This window comes from Pleurodeles waltl, chromosome 6, assembly GCF_031143425.1.
Source record: "Pleurodeles waltl isolate 20211129_DDA chromosome 6, aPleWal1.hap1.20221129, whole genome shotgun sequence".
Lineage (NCBI taxonomy): Eukaryota > Metazoa > Chordata > Amphibia > Caudata > Salamandridae > Pleurodeles > Pleurodeles waltl.
Genome location: NC_090445.1, coordinates 558,632,886 through 558,657,760, shown reverse-complemented (window position 1 = coordinate 558,657,760; position 24,875 = coordinate 558,632,886). Strand labels below are relative to the sequence as shown.

General features: G+C 43.4%; 1 protein-coding gene across 1 annotated transcript in view; it reads left to right on the top strand.

Moving 5' to 3' along the window:
- Positions 1 to 24,875, top strand: part of DENND2C (DENN domain containing 2C) — a 319,873-nt gene that overhangs the window by 157,995 nt on the left and 137,003 nt on the right. The window contains exons 6-7 of the mRNA XM_069238733.1: positions 6,013 to 6,109; positions 19,861 to 19,905. Of these exons, the coding sequence (XP_069094834.1) occupies positions 6,013 to 6,109; positions 19,861 to 19,905 (142 nt within the window). The remainder of the gene's footprint in view (positions 1 to 6,012; positions 6,110 to 19,860; positions 19,906 to 24,875) is intronic.

Genomic DNA, 24,875 nt, shown 5'->3' with positions numbered 1-24,875 from the left:
TTTTCGCTTGTATTTCGTATCGCTCAGATTATGTATGCTGGTTCAGAGCTTCTTTTTATGAAAATAAACGCATTTCAATGCGATGAAAGCATAAATTGCTTTTAGTTTCCTGCTCCCACCTTCCTGTAGACCTGCACACGTTCTGGAGTCTACCACATGTCTGTTATTCTCTGCATCTGTAAGTAATAGTGCAGGGTCTCCGGCCATGTTTGTTTATCTATCCTGACCTCCTACGAATAGAGACACGGTCATCTTTCGTGGGAAGGAAGTGCATGTCCTGTTTATTAGTAACTTCCCTGGTTCGCAGACCAACCAACCAATAAGGGCGGCTTATTTTACAAGCTTGCTTATCGTCCGCACACAGCCGGCTTAAATATACCAAAGAACGGCGCTGCAGTCCGAGGTGTCATAGCACTTGTGATGTTTGAACCAAGAAGAAGCATCACATAGCTACTACACTGGAAAGTTAAGCGCCGGGGATTTTCAAATGTTCGTCTTAAACTACAGAAATAATGCTTTCTTATGCCGCGCTTTTTAAGCATGCCCTTCCCTACACGTTGTACAACTGAGACACAAAGTCCAGTGGCGTATAGTGCGGAGAGAATGGGCGAGTGGCTAGGCGCTGGCTAACAGAGGAGTTGCTGAAGAGCCGCCAGTTTAGTGGTAGTTGCGGGCTGGCCTGGCCAAAGAAGGCCCATGAGGAGAGCCCGGGTGTATGAGGAGAGTCCTGGATCAGGTGGCGACAGGCCTGACGATGGACTGGGCCAACCGGGCCATTGGACGGCTGCGCTCAACAAAAGGAGACACGGTGAGGAGCGGGGACACTTCCGGCCAGTTGTTAACACTAGTTCGGGGTGTGAAGCCATCTTTCCTGATGTTGTGATGGAAAGAATAGGAAATAAAATGTTACCCGAAAGGGATATCGAGTTATCCACGCTGGAGCCGTGTCCGTTGAAGGGCTTTTGAGACAAAGATAGAACTCATTTTTATTTGTCGATTTATGTTGTGAGGTAATGATCTGGAATATAGCTTTTCTTTGTACAGTTATAAGTGCCTGACTGGGAGGAAATATGTTATCTCATGCCCTAGAACCTGGATTCACACCTGACCTTCTCCTTTTTCTTTATTTTCTCTGTAAGGTTTAGTGCTAAAGTACGCACCCAGCAGATTTATCATAGAAACCTATTTACTCACACTAAGTTTACGATAAATCCGGTTTTATTTGCATTTATTCTAATAATTTGGGATGTATTTCTGTCTTTTCCCCAGTGCTCGTGGCAGCCTGGTATGGTAGCAACAACGCTAGAACCATCTCAGTACGTGACTTGTAAAATCAAGGGTACTGGTGCCCAAACCTCTGTTCAGAAGCCCTCCCCCGCCATTAGAGGTCGGCGCGCAGAATACCAAGGTTGCAAGTCCTGAATCCACCTCATGCCTCCCTAATCCATTACGAGAAACTCCCCGTCCCTTTATCTGACCCCGACAGGTTCCTGCTTTCTAACTTTGCAACGAATTTTCCGTCTTTCTCTTCCTCCTCCTTTCCTCCTTTTATGTTTTTCCGTCTCCTGATCTCCCTACATGTCTTAGGAGAAGAAATTAGTACTGGTCCCTAAAAATAAGTGCCAGTGGTCCCCACCGACCATCACCGGTTTAAATGTAGTACTGCAGCCATCACTGTTCTAATGCAGAACTGATAGTAAGCGTTTCCTATTGATTTCGCGCAATGTTGACATCTGTATGAGAATAATAGTGAGTGCGGAGAGTGTGTTGATGAGGAGTGCTATTTAGGAATCACGTTTTTCGCAAATGAAGACAACCTTTTAAAAGAACTGACAGTAAATTCTGGAGATGCAGTTCACATCTCATCTACATTGAAACTACATTAAAACTGTTTCACTTTGTGTCATATTGTAGATTGGCCAATTTAGTAAATATTTATTTAGATATAAAAATCCTACATATATTTCCACCTCTAGAACCTTATTTATACACATTTGTCTGTTTCCATGAATATCGTGCAAAATGATTGATTTTTAAGCCTGGCCTACAAACGTATTTAGTGCCTCGCTAGCTTTATGTACTTTAAAAAAAATCCCAAGTGAAAAACATATATACGTAAATACATAACATACACACGTAGATGGGCTTTGAGTCTGTCCTCTTCGTTCAGTTGTCTGTTTTCACCTATCATTCACATTTTACTTCCATCAACGCAGCAGCTAGCATGGAGAAGTGGATCAGCCCACTGCAGCCATTGACTCAATTGCACTGCAAGTGATAGAAGTTTGTCATCTCATATGTTCACGCCCATCTAAAAAGAAGTGCTTTTCAGTAGCGCGGTTGAATGGCCAATACTTTACTTTGCCAATGCTTTGTTCAATTCTTTTAGCCTTTTAATTTTTTGTGCCATCCGTCTTTGTGGTAAAACTATGTCTTCAGTTACAGTAATTGCTGGACTTGGCCTTCTCTGTAGAGTCATCCCCAAACTTTTGCTTTCACCCTCCTGTTTTCTGAATCATTTTCTGTTGGCTTTTAGGACTCTGCACACATTAGCACTGCTAATCAATGCTAAAGTGCTTGTGCTCTCTCGTATAAACATGGTAAAATTAACTTACACCCAATTGGAACATTTAATTTACTTATAAGTCTCTAGTAAAGTACATGTACCTAGGGCATGTAAATTCAAAGCTACTAGTGGTCTGTAGCTCTCATTGTGCCACCCACTTTAGTAGCCTTTTAAACGTGTCTCAGGCTTGCAATTGAACCCTGTGTGTGGAGTTTTAAACTGCCAATTTGACCTGGCAAAATGAACATTTTGCCAGGCCTGAACCTTTCTTTTTAATACATATGCACCCCTTACGGCAGCTAATCTTTGGCTTTTTCCAGTTGAAGCGGAATTGTCTGCGTCTGATGCAGTTTGTAATCTTGGGGTAATTTTTGATGCTCACTTAACTCTCAAGAATCATGTAAAAGAGTTGTCGGTTTCTGCTTTGCCATTTTGTGGGACTTAAGAAAACTGTTCTCATTCCTACCCTCATCTGTTAATTGTTCAACCAATAATTGTTCAAAGTACTATACTCAGTAGGCTGGACCATTGCAATGCCACACTTCTGGTTGTCCCAGATTTTCTGATCAAGCAACTCCAAAGAGTCCAGTCAGTGGCTGCCGCTGAACTGGCATCGAAGATCATCCACCTGAAGTGCTCTTAGAGAACCACACTGGCTCCCGGTTAAAAAGAGGATTCAGTTTAAATCAATGTGCATCATTTTCAGGGTGCTACATGGAATTGGTCCATGGCTGCTACAGCACAGACTTAAAAGATACATACTGAGAAAAGCCTTATGTTCAGCGTCTGCCAACTTTCTACAGGTACCCAGATTCTGTAGACCCTAATTGGCAGTTGCTCCTTTTCTGTGACAGCAATACTTACATGGAATGCACTCCAAATGACCTTGAGAGGCCAGCTTGAGCTGCTTAGTTTTAGGAAAGCCTTAAAAACATGGCTTTTCCCTAATTAGTTTGCTGCCCCCTGGTCTTGTTTGCTTTTTTCTCTTCTTGTGAAAATCCTGCTCTCAGCACCAGGATACCAGTTTTGGTCACACTGCACTTTACAAATGATTATACAATACAATACAATACACAGTACACAGTAGGCCCTAAAGAGCCCATAGGGAAGGTGCAGTGTTTTTAAAAAAAAGTTGGACATGTACTTTTAACTTTTACATGTCCTGGTAGTGAAAAACTCTTACATTTGTTTTTCACTATTGCAAGGCATACCCCTCTCGTAGCATAATATTGGGTTACCTTATTACATTTATTAAGTGCTAACTTTCAATTGGGAGCAAGTAGGAAACATCCTGCTCTCAGCACCAGGATACCAGTTTCGGTTGCACTGCACTTTACAAATGATTATACAATACAATACAATACACAGTAGGCCCTAAATAGTCCATAGCGAAGGTGCAGTGTTTTTTTTTTTTTTTAAAGTTGGACTTGTACTTTTAACTCTTACATGTCCTGGTAGTGAAAAACTCTTACATTTGTTTCCCACTATTGCAAGGCCTACCTCTCTCATAGGATAACATTGGGTTACTTTATTACATTTATTAAGTGCTAACTTTCAGTTGGGAGCAAGTGGGAATATTGAGTTTGATGTCTAAATAATTGTAATGGAAAACCTTCTTTAAGGGGTACAGTCAGATCTTAATCCGCAATTCTGAAAATGCCACTTTTGAAAAGTTGGAACTTTCTTGTCCTAACCATTTGGTGCTTCAGTCTGTAACCTGGGTCATATGACTAGGTGTAACTGGCACTTGGCCTTTGTGTATTGTTCCCAGACAGTGAGCCAAAGGTGGAATAGGTGTTGACAGGATAGACCATCTCTGCCTTGATGAGGGGGATAATCTGTCACCTACCACACTTGCACAACACGAGGCCTCTGCGTCATCACACTCACAAAGGGTTTAACACTATTTATTTTGTGCCCCCAGACACTATGGGGCCAGGGCAGGGAGCCGGTGAATTCCAAACACCACTAAGGGTGGAAACCTCTAGAACCGTTTCCTACTTCAAGACTGGCATCAGGTATAAATGTTGGAACCTCAGACCCAGATCTTCAGTACATCTCTGGACCTGTGGAAGACTCAGAAAGACTGCTGAGCTGCCGTACAAGAAGGACTGCTACTCTGTTGCCTTGTTGTCTGAGTAAGAAGGACTGGACCTGTGTCTTGAACCCAGGACCACCAGAGTGACTCCAAGAGCTAGTTGGCTGACCTCTTAATCACAGCCTCAGGGACATTGAACCTAGCACCTGGACTCTGCTTGCTGTGAGTGTTTCCCCACAAGTGGTGCCGCATAGTTGTGGACCCTTGGAAGTAGGACTGAAGGTGCTCTGCAAGCCCAGCTGAGGTCTCTTGGGTGGAACCGATCCATCACTATGCATCACTTTGCAGCCGTGCATCGGAACTGCCGCAGCGAGACACATCCCCAATGCAGGACCCCACAGCTCCTCAGAACTGCTCCTGCATGGCGCATCCTTGATGCATCATCTAAGCAGGTCCTTGCATTGCATCCCCACAGCTCCTCAAAGCCACCAAAGTGTGACACGTCCTCAATGCAGGACCTTACAGCTGTCGCTGTGTGACATTTTCAGTGTGGAACCGCGCAACACTCCATAGCCCAGATTTAGGTTACTTTGTTCAGTGGGCCTAACCTGGTCCCTATGCTTGGCCCACACTCCGTTGTGTCGGCCTGAACTTGTGACTTTGTCCCAGTCCAGCATGACCAGATAACCACAGTTGGCACTTTGTGCTTCTAAGCACTGTTTTTCCTTAAATCTTTAAAATTTCATATCTACGTTTCTCCTGCTTGGATTTTTGTCATTTTGGTCTCAAATAATTTAATACATTTTACTCTATTATTCTAAATTGGGGTGGGATTTTCCTTCTGTTGTGTTGTTCATATTATTACTGTTTGAGTGCTGCATAACTACTTTACACATTGCCTCCATGATAAGCCTGACTGCTTTTGTGGAAGCTACTAGAAGGTTCAGAGGGTTAAGTGTGGTTGCTGCTTAATTAGGGTTTCACCCCCTCCCCCAAGCAGTAACCCAATTTCCTACTGTAATATAATTCAAAGCCAATTGTACCTTTTTTGTTTCAATAAGAATGGTAGTTTCCGGTGAAGTAAAATAAAAGAGTGTATCAATACTTGTTCTAACTATATCGGTCTGCTAAGAAGATACTGCTGTACTTTTCAGATTTGGAGTGGTTAATTCACATAGATTTTTTTCTGTCAATCGAATTGCCATCATATTGAGGGGGCATGCTTTCTCTCTTTTTTCTTTTTTTATATTTTAATTTGTGTGGCATATGCCATAACTTGCCATAAAAATAAAATAAAAATAACCATCAAGGTCTGATCTCTTGGCTTCGGCAATGCTTGTTCCCATTGCATTATAATCACAGGATGGACATGACATTTTCTAACTCTTGTTCTCTCCTTTAATTTCAGCTTGTATTGAGAATACAGGACATTTTTGATTCAAAAAGAGGGAAGAAAAGAGTAAAATTGCACTCATACACTGGACAGGATATAATTTCATCAAAAGGTATTAAAATCACTTATCTTTAATTAATTAATAAAAACATCCATTATCATCATTTAGTAGCAATAGTGTGATGTTAGATTTGTTATAGCCATGTATAACCTGACCAAACATGTACGTTTGCTATGTAGCTTGCATATGAGACTTGGCATGGTCAGCTGGGAAACAAAACCAGCTCTGGCAAAAATGTTCAAACCACCCAGCGCCCATCTGTTCTTTTGTATCTCACTTTTCATTCATCTGTTCTCTGTCTGTGTATGTTCATCAGTAGCCTTTATGTACAGAATCACAAAAGGCTTCTTCAGATCCTAATGAAATAATTATTCAGATGAGAATGTGTTATTATTATTCTCTCGAACTAATTAAACAGAATTGTGTAATTTTATGTCAAGAGAGGAGGATAGCATTATGCATCAACTTTTATTCACTCCTTCTGAGCAGCAAGACCATTAAAAGCTTCCAAATAGAATTTTAAAAACATCATAATAGTAAAAGAATGGTCAGTCCCATATATGCCGTGTGTCCTCCACTTTCTTCCTCTTTTGCTTGCTGCTTCTGAGCAGATAAGTATATGATATGCAAAACTTTTTTGTGGCATGTCTGAATGTGTTTGAGTGGTTAGATTGTGTGATAAGGCATTACCCAATGTATGGGTATTTTTGTGTGAGGAGTAGTATGTTTGAATTGTATTGATATAGATTTCAATATTGTATGTTATTTGATTCGTTTGTGGTAGGGCACAATTCTATAATTACTGTAAGGGTTGGTATTGTTTCTGAAAGCACGAAGTAACACAATCTAACACAATCTAAAAATAAAGTTTGTTCAAAAACACTTAAGATTGTGGAGCGCTCGAGCGCTGGCAGTTGTGAGCGCGCACGGAGGGAATGCTGTGACTCGCATTGCTCTTACCCCGTTCTGAACATAATCTTTAGTCGGGTGCGAATTGCTCAGACAGCCTTGCCTTATGCCTATATGAAGGTGGCAGGTCGCTTACACGACTCGAGTGTGCAGAATATTAGAACTAGGAGTGAACATCGTGACGCAATGTCTGCGTTCACTTCTCCGTTAGATGAACATGTGGGCTGATTTCCCTGGAAGGTAGTCCTTGTTCTAAGCAAAATGTATTATTTCAAGAGCAATTTGCTCTGTGAAGCTGTTTCCTAGAGGAGAAGTCACCGTTAAGTGATTCATTGCTGTTACAGTTTCACGCTGGCCGGACTGCGTTAAACACAATTTATTTTTGGGAAAAGTGACAGACAGGCATATTAAAATTTTAGGAAAATGTCAGAATCAAGCAGAGAGGAGGTGAAACAGGAGGGATTAATAAGGAAAATCGTGTCTAAGGAATTAAATGTTGTAGCGCAGGAGTCTGTAAACCAGGTTTTAGGCAAGAGAGGAGGTAATGAGGAGGAGGAATTTTACTCTCTATTAGAAGAGGAGGATCATCAAAGAGGTCTTGGGGGTAAGTGTCTTTCTGAAAGGAAGACCTTACAAGAGACATCAGGTGGGATTTGGTGTCCAAAGTGGCTCACGCAAGAAAGGTACTCGATGCAGTACAAAGGAAAGTCAGCTTGACCCTGAAAGAGATCATCATTCAGATGAGAGTGCTGGGATGGAAAATGATAACAATGAAAATGATGATTTGGATGAATATATTCTAGACCTAGAGTATTAGGATGGTCTAGATGATGAGAGCGATAGTAATGTTAGAGGAAAGGTTAGAAAAATGACAATGGATCCTTCTGGCTAAAAGTTATTTAATCCAAAAGACATTAAACATCCAACCAAGAGGGAAGGAATGGTGGCCGTTGTATCCTGTTTCTGATTATATAAAGGCAAGGTTACTTAAGCCATTGGAAAAAGATGAAGCAAAAGTGATGAAGTTGGAGTGTTCTAGACCCGTCATTTAGGTAAAGGTGTCTATGACGCCAAATTTAGACCCAGAAGTTATAACTTATATATTTAAACTGGGTAAGGATCTGAGGAAAGGACTGGAAAAATCCTTAAAACAATGTCAGGATAAGGCGCTTGACATTCTTGGACCACTGGCCGAGATATTTGATACACTGGAAGAGGCCTACTCAAAGCGAAAATATATAGACTTGCATCTGTTAGGTGGTTGGTGTCAGAGAGCCATTTGCTTTTTTGGGGGATGCAAATGCAGGGCTCTTAGCAGAAAGAAGGAAGACAATTTTAATGTGTATTAGCCCTAAATTAAGTGAATTAGTGAAGAAAGAGCCTTCAGGGGAGGCTCGTGGCCTACTTTTTGGAGAATGGATGGTTAAGTCTTTGACCAAACATGTGCCCACATTTTCGAGCTTAGATAAAGCTCACTATTCAATGCGTAGAGTGTTCTCACATGGTCGTTTATATTGACGGCTGGTAGGAGTGGGCAGCTTATCAGCCAGGCAGGATTTAGAGCCCAAAACCAGAGCCAAGGAAATGTATATTACAAAGGAGGCAAAGGAGGATCTCAGTTTTACCCCAACAGGGAAGACGTCGAGTCCATAACGTCAGAGCAAGGGGTCAAACCATTGGACAAGCTCAAAACCAGGGTGAGTATGAGGATTATTTCTGCTTCTATCCCGACAGGTGTGGTAGGAAGATTAAGATTTTTTGGGGAAAACTGGGAGACAGCTACTCAGGATGTTTGGGTGTTATGAACTATAGAAGGATATGTAATAGAGAACCAGGAATCTTTGCAAATAATGGAACCAAACAAATTGGTATTTCAAAGCCAGTTGGAACAAATAGTCCATCAAGAAGTAGCTCAAATCTTGACAAGGATTGTGATTGTGAAAACAGGGGAACAAGAAAAAGGTTTTGTGAGTACACTGGTTTCAGTAGAAAAGAAGGACAAGCGCTGGAGGCTGGTAATAAACCTAAGGAAATTAAGTCAGTTTGTGACTTACCAGCATTTCAGGATGGAAGGTATTAATCTTTTACGGGATCTGTTGCAAGAGCAGGGCTGGATGGTGAAGTTGGACCTCAAAGATGCTTACTTTACGATTCCAATAGCAAGGAAGAGTCAGAAATTTCTGCAGTTCAGGTGGAAAAATCCATCATATTAGTTTCAGAGTCTACCATTCTGGCTAACTTTGGCCCCTTGGTGTTTCATGAGAGTGACAAGGCTGGTAGTTGGTTTTCTGAGAGAGAGAGGACTAAGGATGATAATTTATTTGGACGATATACTGATAATGAATCAGGATATCAAAGATCTAAAGAAACACTTAACTTTAGTGAAGAATTTATTGGAGAACTTAGGATTTATAATAAATCAAGAAAAATCTGTGTTAACTCCAATAAGGAGAATAGAGTTTTTGGGATTCATAGAGGACACAGAGTTGGGTCAACTATAGCTTCCAGAAAAGATAGTGAAGAAAATAAGGCAGGAGGTACAGACACTACTGAAAAAAAGCAGGTAAAACAGAGATTTAGCGTAAGTGATTGGGCTACTGTCTTCGCCAATTCAGGAAATTTTTCCAGGGCCTTTACATTACAGGGCTTTACAGCGTTTGAAGCTTTGGGTCTAGCAAAAGGATTATGGTATGGAGACTTACTGCCTCTATCCAATGAGGCATGGGAGGAATGGATTTGGTGGAAGGAGAATTTGGAAGCGTGGAATGACAGCGTGATTATTGGTACAAAGCTGGACTTTATATTAGAGACGGAAAACTTTGCTTTGTCTCATATCTTTCAGAAGAGTATCAGATGTAAAGGTTTTGGTAGTTTTGCTTAGGTTTTATCAAATGAATGGTCGGATGTTTGAAGTGTGTAAACGCACAAAGACCATGGTAGTCATTATGTACTTGGTGGTGTGGCCCACCATGCCAGCGGTGGTGGGAAAACCCACCAGCCGGCATAGCGGGCCATACCGCCACATAAAGAACACCATGAGGGCTGCAATCGGCAGCCCTCACTCACCCCCAGGCTGCCTCCGTCAGGCAGCCTGGCGGTGGTCTAAATCATTATCCGAAAGGGCAGCGGTGCTGCCCCTCGGATAATGATCCATAATCCTCCAGCCTTTCCCTGGGGGGGAAACCCGCCAGGGAAAGGCCGGCGGAGAGGGTGCCCCTGCACTGCCCATGCACTTGGCATGGGCCCCTGTGCAGTGCCCCATCGCGCAAGTCACTGCCCGATTTTCAGGCAGTGATCTGCGCTACGGGTGCAGCTGCACCCGCCACACAGAGGCATTGACGGAAACAATGTTTCCGCCCGCCAGCCCAGAGGAATGTTCCTAATACGGATGGCTGGGATTCGGGGGTGCTGGCGGTCTGTAGATTGATAGCCAGCATGAACACGGCAGTTTCGACCGCCGTGTTCATAATGAGGGTCCATGTCTGGAAATGTATTTTACCCATTCTTTGATGAATATCATAAGCTCTGTGTTGGTACAATGCTTAAACCAGTATGAGAATAGGATGAGGGAAAAGAGAGTGGCTAGGGTTGACCAGTTATTAATTTCATATGTGAAACCTTTAAAGAGTAGCTAATGCTACTATTGCAAGGTGGGTGAAGGCTGTTATAAAAGAAGCTGGTGTGGATGTGTCAAAGTTTACAGTTCATTCTGTAAGAGGAGCCATGGCGAGTAAGGTCTGTATGATGGGTGGTAGTTTGGAAGATATTATGAAAGCTGCTGACTGGTTTCCCATGGTAACATTTAAGAGTTTCAAATCTTTTGATCATGTTTGTAAATGTGTTTTGAAGGACTTTAAACATGCGTAATGCTAGCCTCATGTCTTGACATAAAATGACGATTCTTTTAGGTATACTGCATAAAAGATCAGGATTTTATGAAAGACATTGAGGCTAGCATTATTCCACCCACCCTTCCCTTGGAGTGGTTGGAGAAAGATAAAATCATATTTATATAACAATTTGTGGAAATAGTAGATTATTTTCTTGAAACAGGGTATCAAATTGAAACAGTTAATGTTTTAGGTTTAGAGAGGGTCAAAGAAAAGGTTATATATTGTGTTTCAATTTTACAGAGTTTTAAAAGGGTATGATTCCAGTTTAAGAAGGGATATATGAAGAGAGAAGGAGAACAAACAAAAGAGGAAGAAAATGGAGGGCACATAGCTTATATGGGACTGAACATTCTTTTTCTATTATGATGTTGTTAAAGTTCTATTTTGAAGCTTGTAACCCCTTGGGCGCCGAGGACATGCTGGCTACGTCCAGTGGCACAACGCTCATGCTCAATGCTAAGCATTTCTCTTCCGCTCAAGAGGAGGGGGCAGGCAGAGACATGAAAAGAAAGGAATGCCTTTTCCTTTCTTTTGATGTCATTCTGAGCATTTCTGCAGCCCAATCGCTATGTGATCGGGCTGCAGAAATGCCCACTAGACACCAGGGATTTTTTTATTTGTGTGATAAGGGGAGCGGCCCCTTGTGCAAGGGCCGCTCCCCAGGGACACATAATAATTAGGCCTTTTCTGCCCCACGGGCGCAGATCGGCCTATATTGATTAGGCCGATCTGCACCCAGGGGTTTGGGGGGGGGGGGGGCAGAATCCACTGGACACCCGGGATTGTTTTTTTTGTTTTGTGTCATAATGGGAGTGACCCATTAGGCAAGGGTCGCTCCCCTGAGGGCAATAATTTTATTAGGCCTATTCTTCCCCTCTCTAGGAGCAGATCGGCCTATATTGATTTAGGCTGATCTGCCCCCGGGGAGGGGGGGGGGTGCAGAAGCCACTAGACACCAGGGATTTTTTGTTAGTTATTAAATTGGCATAAGTGGAGCAACCCCTTAGGCAAGGACCGCTCCCCGGGGGCAATTTTTTTATTAGGCTTTTTCTGTCCCCCCGGGGGCAGATTGGCCTATATTAATTAGGCCGATCTGCCTCGGGGGGGTAGAAGCCACTAGACACTAGGGATTTTTTTAATTTATTTATATTGATAAGGGGAGCGACCCCTTAGGCATGGTTCGCTCCTGGGGGGGTCGTTTTTAAGCCATTTCTGCCCCCCTTGGGGGAAAATCAGACTATTGCTATTAGGCCGATCTGGGGCAGAAACCACTTAGGCACCAGGGATTGGTGTGTGTGTATGTGTGTGTTTTGTTTGGGTGGCAGCCCCTTGGGGCCAAATCGGCCTGTTTTTGGAAGAAAGAAGAAAGCCCACAAGAGACTTTTTCAAAATAAGAGGGTGGGGGTATGGCCATACCCCCACCCCAAATAAATGGGGCCAAAGTTGTTCTGCCCACTGGAAAATCACCCCGAGCCACACCCCGGGGGGGGGGGACAGAAAGTCTACTAGATGCCAGGGAATTAAAAAAAAAAGTGTGGTGGTGGCTACCAACCAGTATGGGCATGGTTATGCCCCCACCCCAACTGAAGGGGATAACAGTCTTTCACCTTTCCCCCCGCACACTAAAATATATTATCCCACAGCAAGCAAGAGGACATTTGATTATTTTGAGTTTTCATTTTAAATTTGGGCCATGAGAGCTTGGCTAACTCTCAAAATTGTCCCACTTGGAATGGTGAGGGCTGCACTTTTTGGACTTTGGGACACTGCCATGTAGAAAAATCCACAAGACCTTGACACATCTTAAAACTAAACATCTGGGTGAATCCAGGGTGGTGTGCTTCGCATGCACCCCGCACCATTTTCTTACCCACAATGCCCTCCAAACCTCCAAATTTGCTGGAAATCACACATTTTTTACACATTTTTGTGATGGAACCTTCTGGAATCTGCAGGAATCCACAAAATTCCTTCCACCCAGTCTTATCTATACCGATAAACATTCTGCCCCACTTGTCAGCCAAAAAATGTCTGTTGTCAAACTGCCCTTTTGGACCCACTTTGGTTCCCCTTAATTTTGACATGTTTTTGGCTCGTCCTTGTCACAGGCACTTGGCCCACCTACACAAGTGAGGTAACATTTTTACCAGAAGACTGAGGGGAATGTTGGGTGGTAGGAAATTCGTCCCGGTGGAGTGACCCCACACAGAAATGTTGGAAAAATTTGATTTTTAGCTAAATTTGAGGTTTGCTGAGGCTTCTAGGTAAGAAAACACTGTGGGATCCACGCAAGTCCCACCTAACTGGACTCCCTCGGATGTCTAGTTTTCAGAAATGTCTGGGTTTGGTAGGTTTCCCTGTATGGCTGCTGAGCCCAGGACCAAAAACGCAGGTGCCCCCTCTGCAAAAACATGTAGGGGGTCATTCAGACCTTGGCGGACGGCGGAGGCCGTCCGCCAAGGTACCGCCGACAAATGACCGCACCGCGGTCAAAAGACCGCGGCGGCCATTCAAACATTTCTGCTGGGCCGGCGGGCGCTCTCCAAAAGAGCGGCCGCCGGCCCAGCGGAAATGCCCCTGCAACGTGGACGCCGGCTCAGAATTGAGCCGGCGTAGTTGCAGGGGTGCGACGGGTGCAGTTGCACCTGTCGCGTATTTCAGTGTCTGCAACGCAGACACTGAAATACTTTGTGGGGCCCTCTTACGGGGGCCCCTGCAGTGCCCATGCCATTGGCATGGGCACTGCAGGGGCCCCCAGGGGCCCCGCGGCACCCCCTACCGCCATCCGAAACCCGCCATGAACAGGATGGCGGTAGGGGGTGTCTGAATCCCCATGGCGGCGGAGCGCGCTCCGCCGCCATGGAGGATTCAATGGGGCAGCGGTAAACCGGCGGGAGACCGCCGGTTTACCCTTTCTGACCGCGGCTGAACCGCCGCGGTCAGAATGCCCTTGGGAGCACCGCCAGCCTGTTGGCGGTGCTCCCGTGGTCGGTGACCCTGGCGGTCACCGGCCGCCAGGGTCAGAATGACCCCCGTAGTTTTGTATTTGATAATTTTAATGTGTTCACGTTGTGTTTTGGGGCATTTCCTTTCGCGGGCACTAGGCCTACCCACACAAGTGAGGTACCATTTTTATCGGGAGATTTGGGGGAACACTGGGTGGAAGGAAATTTGTGGCTCCTCTTAGATTCCAGAACTTTCTGTCACCGAAATGTGAGGTAAAAGTGTTTTTTTGGCCAAATGTTTGAGGTTTGCATAGGAATCTGGGTAACAGAGCCTGGTGAGAGCCCGACAAGTCACCCCATCCTGGATTCCTCTAGGTGTCTAGTTTTAACAAATGCACAGGTTTGGTAGGTTTTCCTAGTTGCCGGCTGAGCTACAGGCCAAAATCCACAGCTTGGCACTTTGCAAAAAACAGCTGTTTTCTTTAGAAAAATGTGATGTGCCCCTGTTGTGTTTTGGGGCATTTCCTGTCGCGAGCACTAGGCCTACCCACTCAAGTGAGGTACCTTTTTTATCGGGAGACTTGGGGGAATGCTGGTGAGAGTCCCACAAGTCACCCTATCTTTGATTCCCCTTGTTGTCTAGTTTGTAAAAATGCACAGGTTTGGTAGGTTTCCTTAGGTGATGGCTGAGCTAGAGGCCAAAATCCACAGCTAGGCACATTCCAAAAAACAACTCTGTTTTCTTAGGGAAAATGGGATGTGTCCACGTTGTGTTTTGGGGCATTTCGTGTAGCGGGCACTAGGCCTACCCACACAAGTGAGGTACCATTTTTACTGAGAGACTTGGAGGAACGCTGGGGGAAGGAAATTTGTGGCTCCCCTCAGATTCCAGAACCTACTGTCACCAAAATGTGAGGAAAAAAGTGTTTTTTGCCACATTTTGAGGTTTGCAAAGGATTCTGGGTAACAGAACCTGGTGAGAGCCCCACAAGTCACCCCATCTTAGATTACCTTAGGTGTCTAGTTTTAAAAAATGGACAGGTTTGGTAGGTTTCTTTAGGTGCCGGCTGAGCTAGAGGCCAAAATCCACAGCTAGGCACTTTCCTAAAAAACAGCTCTGTTTTCTTTGGGAAAATGTGATGTGTCCACATTGTGTTTTGGGGCATTTCCTGTTGAGGGTGCTAGGCCTACCCACACAAGTGTGAGGTACCCTTTTTATTGGGAGACTTGGAAGAATGCTGGGTGGAAGGAAATTTGTGGCTCCTCTCAGATTCCAGAACTTTCTGTCACCAAAATGTGAGGAAAAGGTGTTTTTTTGGCCACATCTTGAGGTTTGCAAAGGATTCTGAGTAACAGAAACTGGTGAGAGCCCCACAAGTCACCCCATCATCGATTCCCCTAGGTGTCTAGTTTTTAAAAATGTGCAGGTTTGGTAGGTTTCCCCAGGTGCCGGCTGAGCTAGAGGCCAAAATCTACAGCTAGGCACTTTGCAAAAAACACTTCAGATTTCAATGTAAAAATGTGATGTGTCCATGTTGCGTTTCCTGTGATGAGCATTAGGCCTACCCATGCAAGTGAGGTACAATTTGTATCGGGAGACTTGGGGGAACACAGAATACCAAAACAAGTGTTATTGCCCCTTGTCTTTCTCTACATTTTTTCCTTCCAAATTTAAGTCAGTGTGTAAACAAGACGTCTATTTGAGAAATTCCCTGTATTTCACATGCTAGTATGGGCACCCTGGAATTCAGAGATGTGCAAATAATCACTGCTTCTCAACACCTTGTGCCTATTTTGGAAATACAAAGGTTTTCTTGATACCTATTTTTCACTCTTTATATTTCAGCAAATGAATTGCTGTATACCCGGTATAGAATGAAAACCCATTGCAAGGTGCAGCTCATTTATTGGCTCTGGGTACCTACGGTTCTTGATGAACCTACAAGCCCTATATATCACCGCAACCAGAAGAGTCCAGCAGACGTAACAGTATATGGCTTTCAAAAATCCGACAGCGCAGGAAACAGTTATAGAGTAAAACATGGAGAAAAATGGCTGTTTCTTTTCACCTCAATTTCAATATCTTTTTTTTAGCTGTTATTTTCTGCAGGAAAACCTTATAAGATCTACACAAATTGCCCCCTGCTAAATTCATAATTTTGTCTACTTTTCAGAAATGTTTAGCTTTTTGGGATCTAGCATTGGTTTCACACCCATTTCTGTCACTAACCGGAAGGAGGCTGAAAGCACAAAAAATAGTAAAAATGGGTATGTTCCAGTAACATGCCAAAATTGTGTTAAAAAGTTGGTTTTTTTGATTAGAGTCTGCCTGATCCTGAAAGCTGGGAAGCTGGAGATTTTAGCACCGCAAACCCTTTGTTGATGCCATTTGCAGGGAAAAAAAACACAAGCCTTCTTCTGCAGCCCTTTTTTTGGCTAATTTCTTGGTCTCCTTCAGGGGAACCCACAAAGTCTGGGTACCTCTAGAATCCCTAGGATGTTGAAAAAAAGGAAGCAAATTTGGCGTGGGTAGCTTATGTGTACAAAAGGATATGAGGGCCTAAGTGCGAACTGCCCCATATAGCCACAAAAAGGCCTGGCACCTGAGGGGGAAAAGGCCTGGCAGCGAAGGGGTTAATGGTCTTTCTGCTCAGAAGGAGTGAATAAAAGTTGTTGCATAATGTCAGCCTCCGCGTCCTTAATAAAATCCAAATTCTTTATGCAATAAATCTATAAGAATCGCCATTCTATGTGTGTCAGTGCTGACAATTCTCCCTTCACAGTCTAGGCAGATTATGGCGTAAGGAAGCAGGTCTGATGGCTTGTGATGTTATTTTGCCAGGTTTTTGACAGGATCAGGTAGTGAAAGATTTATGCCATAACAATGTCTACTACCTCCATATCATTTTCTTTTCAAGTTTGAAACATTCTTTATTGAGGGAATCCTGAGCAATACACGATATGGGCACAGATAACCTCTGTTCCAAGAAACAAAAACACAACCAAAACAAAGGAAGCCACTAGTCATGCCATAACAGAATGGAAATCACTGGAAAAGCCAAGCGGCAGGTAGGGGACAGGGTTCCAGCCAATAGGGTTCAATCCTACGGTGAAGGAGAATTTTGAGGACTGGAGAAGCCCAAGGAAATCCTGTTGGGTCCAAAATTGCCAGGACAGCAGGTGCTGTTCACGCTCAGGGGGGTGTGTGGTGAAAGGATGGGAGAGGTTAAGGGTGGAGGCAGGTGAGGAGTAAAGAAGGAAGGGCGGGCAGCGGGAGAGAGAGAGAGAATGGAGGGTGGTGCCAGTCCACAGTTCCTTTAGATATCCTTGGTGGGGAAGGGACGTGGGGCCCAATGTCAGTGAGTGGGTGAGTGGTGGAATGGGCAAACCTCGGAAGGGGGCACCTCCTTATCATTTTTAACAGTCAACCTGCATTTGTGTATGATACCTCGAAGAGAAGATCCTACTGAGGATAACAGTGTTGGGGTCAGGATTGAGATATTCAGAGTATGGGCATTGTGGGAGAGGTTTTACATTGTGAAAGCTTGAAAGCTGGGAGGTAGAGGAATAGTTGTATTTGTGTGGAGATTTTCATAAAGGAGGCCCTGCAGTGCAGTAACTATTAATAGTAGAATGCACATTTTTGGTGCATGCCCTCAAGACTGACAAGACAGAAGAGGATACTGACTGGAGAGTTGTGAAGACAATAAGATTGCTTGGGCAATATATCTTCAGGGGAACTAGGTATAATGTTCAAGTGACTTGGGAGAAATATATTGGTTGCAGGAGTCAAGTAAGGACCTGGGTCCTTTTTTAAATCTTTAACCTTTCATAGTTTTATAGGTGGCCATATTGATTACTTTCCCAATGAAGCTCAGCAACACTTACATAACAATTTCATCAGCATCAGGAAGAAGCATTTAGCATTTTTGCACCTTGTATAAAAAACAGAATGAGTAAAAGGATACTTAAAGCCTGGAGCCTCCTTGGACTTTATGGAAACAAAAAAGAGCTACAAATTTCCCTCAAAACCCAGAGTGGAATAACATTTCAGTGTTTTGTACCCAACGGATGGGTCTCCTGGATATTTTAAAAAGAGTTTACAGAATTGGGAGAGCTCTTGACTTTCCTTTGCATCACAGCTTTGTATTTGTAAAGATCCAGGAACTCTTTCCTTTTTTGCTTCTATGAGTAAGAAATGCTTTAGAAGACATTTTAGGCATATGTTGCATATGTAGAATATGTTGTTGTCTGATGGAAACACCTTGAGTAGGTAGGTCAAAGAGAAGTTTCATTGAGATTAGATGGTGAAGTCCTTCTAAACTAGAGACAATGAGTTGAGTCTTAGTATATTCGAAAAAATATAAAAGGTTCAAATAACTTAACGGCATAGTAATAAGTAAAATGTTGATGAGCTAAGAGACTAGCGCCCAGCTGGGCTTTTTTTCTCCACTTGTTCCGTGATGTTGAGTCCTTTTGAGGCAAATAGTTTCCGTTTCTTAAATAACAAAGCCTTTTGTCATGCTGAGTGTCTGTAGGGATCTACATATCGAGAGAATCATCGGTCATCCCCAGCCTGATTACCATTGGTGGTAATTTTTTCTATCCCTAAGGATATGTCTTTACTGGGCAGTAACGTCAACTGCAATGTGATTACGAATTATTGTTGAAGATATGCTATCACTCTCTTTGCTGTAGAACACAATGTTGCTAGATGCCAAATATTTCTGGTAATAAATGCTGCCAGTTGTAACTACCACTGCTTGTAAAAAAAAAAATATCGCCTGGAGCTATTCACAGCCCAGGCTACTGGCATTATTTCCAGCATCTAACCAAATACTATTGTTGGTCAGCATGTACTGCCGGTGGTGAAAAACACAGCTGGCCACTACTTATATGTAAGTTTCAAGGTCACAAACAGAGCTCCTGTTATTACCTGATTAATAGATAGGAATGACAAACACTTCATGCAGTGGCAGACAGATACTTCTAGTTGACCCTTATAAAACCACCACAAGCTTATCTTATTTTTGGGTAATATTTTTCTGTATTTTCGGTAATCTGTATTTTTGACAGCAATGCAGTTTCTATTAGGTTTTTAGTCTTAATGCTTTTCAGGAAAACTAGCACCAGTGGGTATCGATTGGACTGTTTTTTTCGGCTGGAGAATCATTTTCTTTTTTGTTATGGGTGGCATTTTACCTCAGCCATTATCATGAAATACCACTGGCGACATTCAAATTGTGTTTATGTTATGGTGTCTCAGATCTTGACAATGCTTTCTCTACAGGATATGGAAGCAGTACCATGCAAGCAGATTAAAATGTGGGCCTACATTCTCACATCACTGTTAGCATAGATCAATTTCCCTACTTTCTGCTTCATGTGCCAATTGATGGTGACCAACCTCCCACTGTTCCCTCCTGTGTCTCTTTTGTGCTAACCCACCATGTAAACCATGGTGATATGACACAGAAAAGTCTCAAAAGTGTGGAGAGATGGCACCAACTCTTAACAGAAGTAATTTGCCATGTATTTTCAGGATGAGAATCAAAATGCTAAATGTCTGTGAACGCATGTAGACCTAAAAGTAGGTCACTTACCTAGGGCCTTTCCTTCCTGCGACTAATCCCAAAACACAGCACTTTAAGAATTTCGCTAACCAAGATTTAGTGAATGGGGAGGTTGATATTCTGTACTAAAGCTGGCTTTTTCATGCATCTAATTGATGCTGAGGTGTTCAAAAGAGTAATTTAGACCGAGGTGTTTAAAAACCTTTGTGAACTGGGCCCATACCGTCCACCAAGTACTTTCACTTAGTAGAACGGGTATTTTGCCGTCCTTCCTTCCTTTACCTCTAGTAATTCTTGTCCTGTTAAAAATAACTAACTTAAATCGTCTCTTTGAAAGCATGTGACACTATCCCTAGCAATAGCAGACATTTCATTACGAAAAACTGCAACATTCTGAATCAGTCATTTCTGACCATTGACAATGTTGACCTTTTACATGCATTTATATTATCCTTGGTCAGCTGTAACTTTTTTTGTTTCAGGAGAAACAAGCGATGTTGAGAGTGAAACGGATGATCGTCAAAAAAGTAAGTGATATTTTCCAGATTAGTTATTTGAGTGCCATTCTTCTTGACTTTCTGGCCTGGTGTATGGACTCCGATATAACCTCATTGACTTTGCATTTTAATATATGTTAGCAAATTGAAACACTATTACCTTTGTTTCAATCTTGATAACTATATCATAAACGAGATTTTATATTTAATTAGCTGTTTTCAACATTTATTTATAATTCAGATTGTATTTATTAAATCCGTGTCATATTAACTTTGATGCACAGTTCACTCGTATTTTGTAGCTTTTCATTGACTTATTAATGTTTTTAAAGGAGGTACGAAAATGTCTTACACCCACAGTCCGAGACCACCTTATCTTCCTATTGAAGAATCACCATATACCAGGGCCCTCTATAGCCGGGTAAATCCCAGCTCCTTCTTCATCACCAAGAAGAAATGTTCCAGAATGAAACTGAAGAAGCCATTTTTGTATCCTCTCTGTGACAATTAGCAACAGAAATCATCATTACCATCTGCCTTCATGCTCACCTACTTATTCCACCTACTTAAATATCCCTGTCATCAGGTTTCTCTTTCTGTACCGCATAATCTCTGTTCTTATGAACTGTTAACCACACCATCTCTCCACCTGCCATCCTATCTTTCTCACTTCCTTCGTAATCTGTGCTATGGGAAGGACAAACACAGAAAAGGGAGGAATCCATTTAAGAAAGCACAGGGAACTGTTTGACAAGAAAGCCATCTAATGATTAACAAGGACTGATTCTGTAGTAGTACCGTACACTGTACTGCTAGTGAGCGATACTAAAATATTAAATTACTTGACTATCTCCTCCATTATACTATCTCCAGTCATAACTAGGCACCACACCCTTTCCAACATTTGATTCCAAGACTCTCATTTCCCAAACAAATGTTCCCAAACTGCTGCATACTGCACACCATTACATTTCTCTCAAATCACTCGAACATTATATTTAGCTCTCCTAAAAGTGTAATTCCCCAGCAATCAGATTAAGTCCTCAGAACTCTTCTGTCATCTTCCTCTTCTGCCCTGTCAGCCTTGAATTTATGGTTCAAAACGTGCATTCGCCTATGAACAGATACTCCACTACAGGGCCTCCTTTATCAGTTGAGATATCATCATTATGTTAATTAACACGTTTTCAGTGGTGTAATATGTGAGGTCATAAACAGTGCGTTGCAGAGGCACATTTATAGTTAGCTCAGTAAACTATAACTGTTAAATTGTGGTGGTGTTTTGTTTTTCAAAAGTTAGTTTTGATCTCTTTGCAACAGCTATCTATGACATCACTTCATTGTTTATTTTTTCATGGAATTTCTAGTTTTTTTAAAATTTAAACAAAGGTAATTTTACTATAAGTATAACGTCAGTTTAACTTTGGATTTTCAATTAATTTCTGTTTTTTATTAACATAAGAAAAGTTCTTATTACTATACCTAACTTTAACTTTTGTTTTTCAGTTAATTTCTATTATTTTAATCATATTGAGAAAATTCCTTGCCTGTGTGTAGCATGGCAGGGAAGGCTGGCTGAAGGCTTGTCCTCTAGCCAGGCCTTGGGATCAGCCCCCCCACCCCCAGAGGGCAGCCAACTCCCAATGCGAACAGCCTATGGACATGCACAATTAGGGTTGGCCGCAGGGCCTGGCTTCTGGCTTCCACGGGTGACTAATACCCTCTGGCCGTGTGCAGAAGGGGGTTGACCACAGGCCAGGTGCTTAGTGCCTGTGACAACCCTACCACTTCTGGCCTACCTCCACAGACACCCAACACACACTGCATTTTTTATACAATTTCTGTACAGTTTTCATGGGTACTAATGCATCTTTTCCTTTAGAGACACTTGCACAGTACCACAGCACCATGTGAGTGAAGCTGTTTACAAGTTCATTATACAGGGACTGAGTCCTGCTTATCAGCACATATTTCTCTCAATAGTGGCTAACCAACCAGATCACTTGGTACGATGGGACCAGTCCCAGTTCCCTGCTATCAGAGAGGCAGGCACAAATTGTGTTGTGTCTGTTTTCAATACTAGATCATAGGTGTAAATGACCCTGTAAATGTTTGACTGACATGTTGTGGTGCATTGTGCACCAGGCAATAAATCACTTGATTATCACTCACCAACATGTATTCACTTGAGGATGCTTTTAACAACAGGCATAATAGGATTTGTATTGACTAACACAGGTCAGAAAGGCAATTTATTCAGTCTCCAGGAAAGTCCTTACCCACATGTCAAGAGAAAAACCCACTGCATGAGAGGAATTAAGATGCATCACTTCAAATAGTGGACCTGAGGACTTAGGCCCTCATTATAAAATTGGTGGTAAAAACCGCCTACCGCCGCGGTGACGGCTGCCAAAAGACTGTTGCTGCGGCTACCAGCGGTCTGCCGTGTTATGACCACAGCCGGATTACCGCCAGGAGGATGGTGGAAATCCGGCTGTGGCCATGCCGGTGGATGGCGGTAAGGCAGCGCCATGCCAGTAGACCGCCGCCGGCCATATTATGACACATAATACGGCCTGGCGGTGTTCTGACGGCGGGCGCTGCTGCTAGCAGCAGTGCACCGTCCTGTCTCCTGCCGGAGGACCCCCTGACCACAGGTAAGTCGGGTGCTCCGACAGGGGAGGGGGGTGAGGGGTGGTGTGTGTGTGTTTGGGGGTGTGTGTATGTCTGTGCGTGCGTGTATGCGGGTATGTGTTGCATGTTGTGTGTGTGCATGTATGGATGTGTGAGTGCGTGTATGTTGAGTTGTGTGAATGCGTGTGTATGTATGTAAGTGTGTGTGGGTGTGGGTGTGAATGGATGTATGAATACGTGGATATATGTTGTAATGGGTGTGTGTATGCATGTGTGCGTGTGTGAAGTGAGGGGCATGTAGGGGACGGGGAGGTCTGGAATGGAAAGAGGGGTGGGGGGAAACCAGGGAAGGGGGGCAAGGAAGACCATTATCAGTGACAGGGAAAGGATTCCCTGTCACTGATAGTGCCTACCGCCATGGTTTTCATGGTGGTAAGGATGCCACGAAAACCATGGCGGTAGAGAGGGTCATAAACCCGCAGGAGGCCAAGTGACGGCCACCAGGCTGGAGAGTGAAGTCTTAATATGGAGAAAAGTACTTTCCTGCATATTTTACGCCGACCTCCGGGGTCATAATGACCCCCTTAATCTGTATAAATTTACTATTATTCATGCCTGTCAGCAGCAGATTTGAGAATAGCATAGTAATAATTCACAATTTCACTGTTAAGTACCAACGTTCCACTGCAAAGACTAAAAGATATACACTCTGGCCAATTTGCCCTGGATGAAATTGTTTGCTTACTATGAGTGATTAGACTGGCTATGAATTGATCAGAAACATGATCAGGTCAAAGTTGGATGTGATCAGGATAAAGAAGACCAAAATACAACCATTAACCCATTAATGCTGTGCTTAAACAAAATGCTGATAATGCTATGAACCTTAAAGAAAAAGTGAAGCCAGAATGGGTCAGCTTGATGCATGTCTGCAACAAGGGTACCTCCTGTTTTTTTGGAGGAGAATTTGGAGTTATCAAGGATGACAGGAAAGCTAAGATGTATATGAAAAGGATCTCAAGAAACAACCCAAAATGGCAGAGACTGTGCATAAAAAAACGAGCATAACAAACGTGTCAGTAACTTCGACTCCTTGCTGAAGATGGAGTTCTGCTCTGCAGCTATGGCCACAGGGCACTGAAATAATAAGAAATTTAAAGAATTCAGACCACTACATTGTGGTGATAAAGTTGCTAGGATTCCCAGGATATAACATTTACATGGAAAATGGACCCAGAAGTATTGAAATTATTCACATAAATCACTTCTTGGGTGTGGGGGTCACTTATAAAGTTCCCTAAAACCATAACCCCATCAAGTGCAGCAACCGTACCAAGAGGCCAAAAAGTATTAAACAGACTTAGGCCTTCATTATGAGTTTGGCAGGCAGCGGAAGCCGCCCACCAAACTCGTACCGCCATCTTACCGCCAGTGCGGCCAGAACACCGCCGCCCCTATTACAAGTTTCCCACTGGATCAGAAACAGGGTTTCCACCTGCCAGCCCAGTGGGAAACAGGGCTTTAACATTGCCACTGGCTTGTAATAGTGCCAGCAGCAATGTGGCAGTGCGGCGGGTGCAGTAGGATCCGCTACGCTTTCCACTGCCCGTAATTGGAGCAATGGAAATCACGACAGGGCTGTCCATGGGGGCCCCTGCACTGCCAATGCCAGGTGCATGGGCAGTGCTGGGGCCCCAGGGGGCCTGATGCCCCCATTCTGACCGCTTTTCCTTGGCGGTCCAACCGCCATGAAGAGCTGGTGGATTGGGGAGTTGTAATCACCAGGGCGGCGCTGCATGCAGCGCCACCCTACCGGATTACAACCGTCAAGACTGCTAGGCTGTCAACAGCCGGCAACCTGGCGGTGCTGGCGGTCAGAATGTGGCGCCACAGTTGTAATGTGACAGTCAGACCGCCACCACGAGTCTGGTGGTCTTAAGACTGCCAGAATCTAAATGAGGGCCATAATCTCTGAAAAGCAGACATCTGAGTCATACCCAGAAGAAAAAACCCAACATATGCCCAAGCGGGTACAATTGACAACTCCAGCTCTGTCTCTATGGATGGGAGAGGGTAATCAGAGCAAACTGATGTTGTCCCAGGGTTTGACAGACCAGAGATATGTGCCTTATTCCACATAATCCAACAGAAACCTCCCTGTCCCACAGATGCCAGTGTTTGATTTGAAAGTAGAACCAACAATTTTGAAGAGTTCTGAATGAGAACTAGGCCTATAGTCTGCTCATTTATGACACAGTTATTACTTTGAGGATATTATTTTGTTTTAGGTCAGGCTTTTTGTTCTGATATATTTTCATATATTTACAGTCAGCTTATTATGCCGTTCAGTCATGCTCAGTGACATT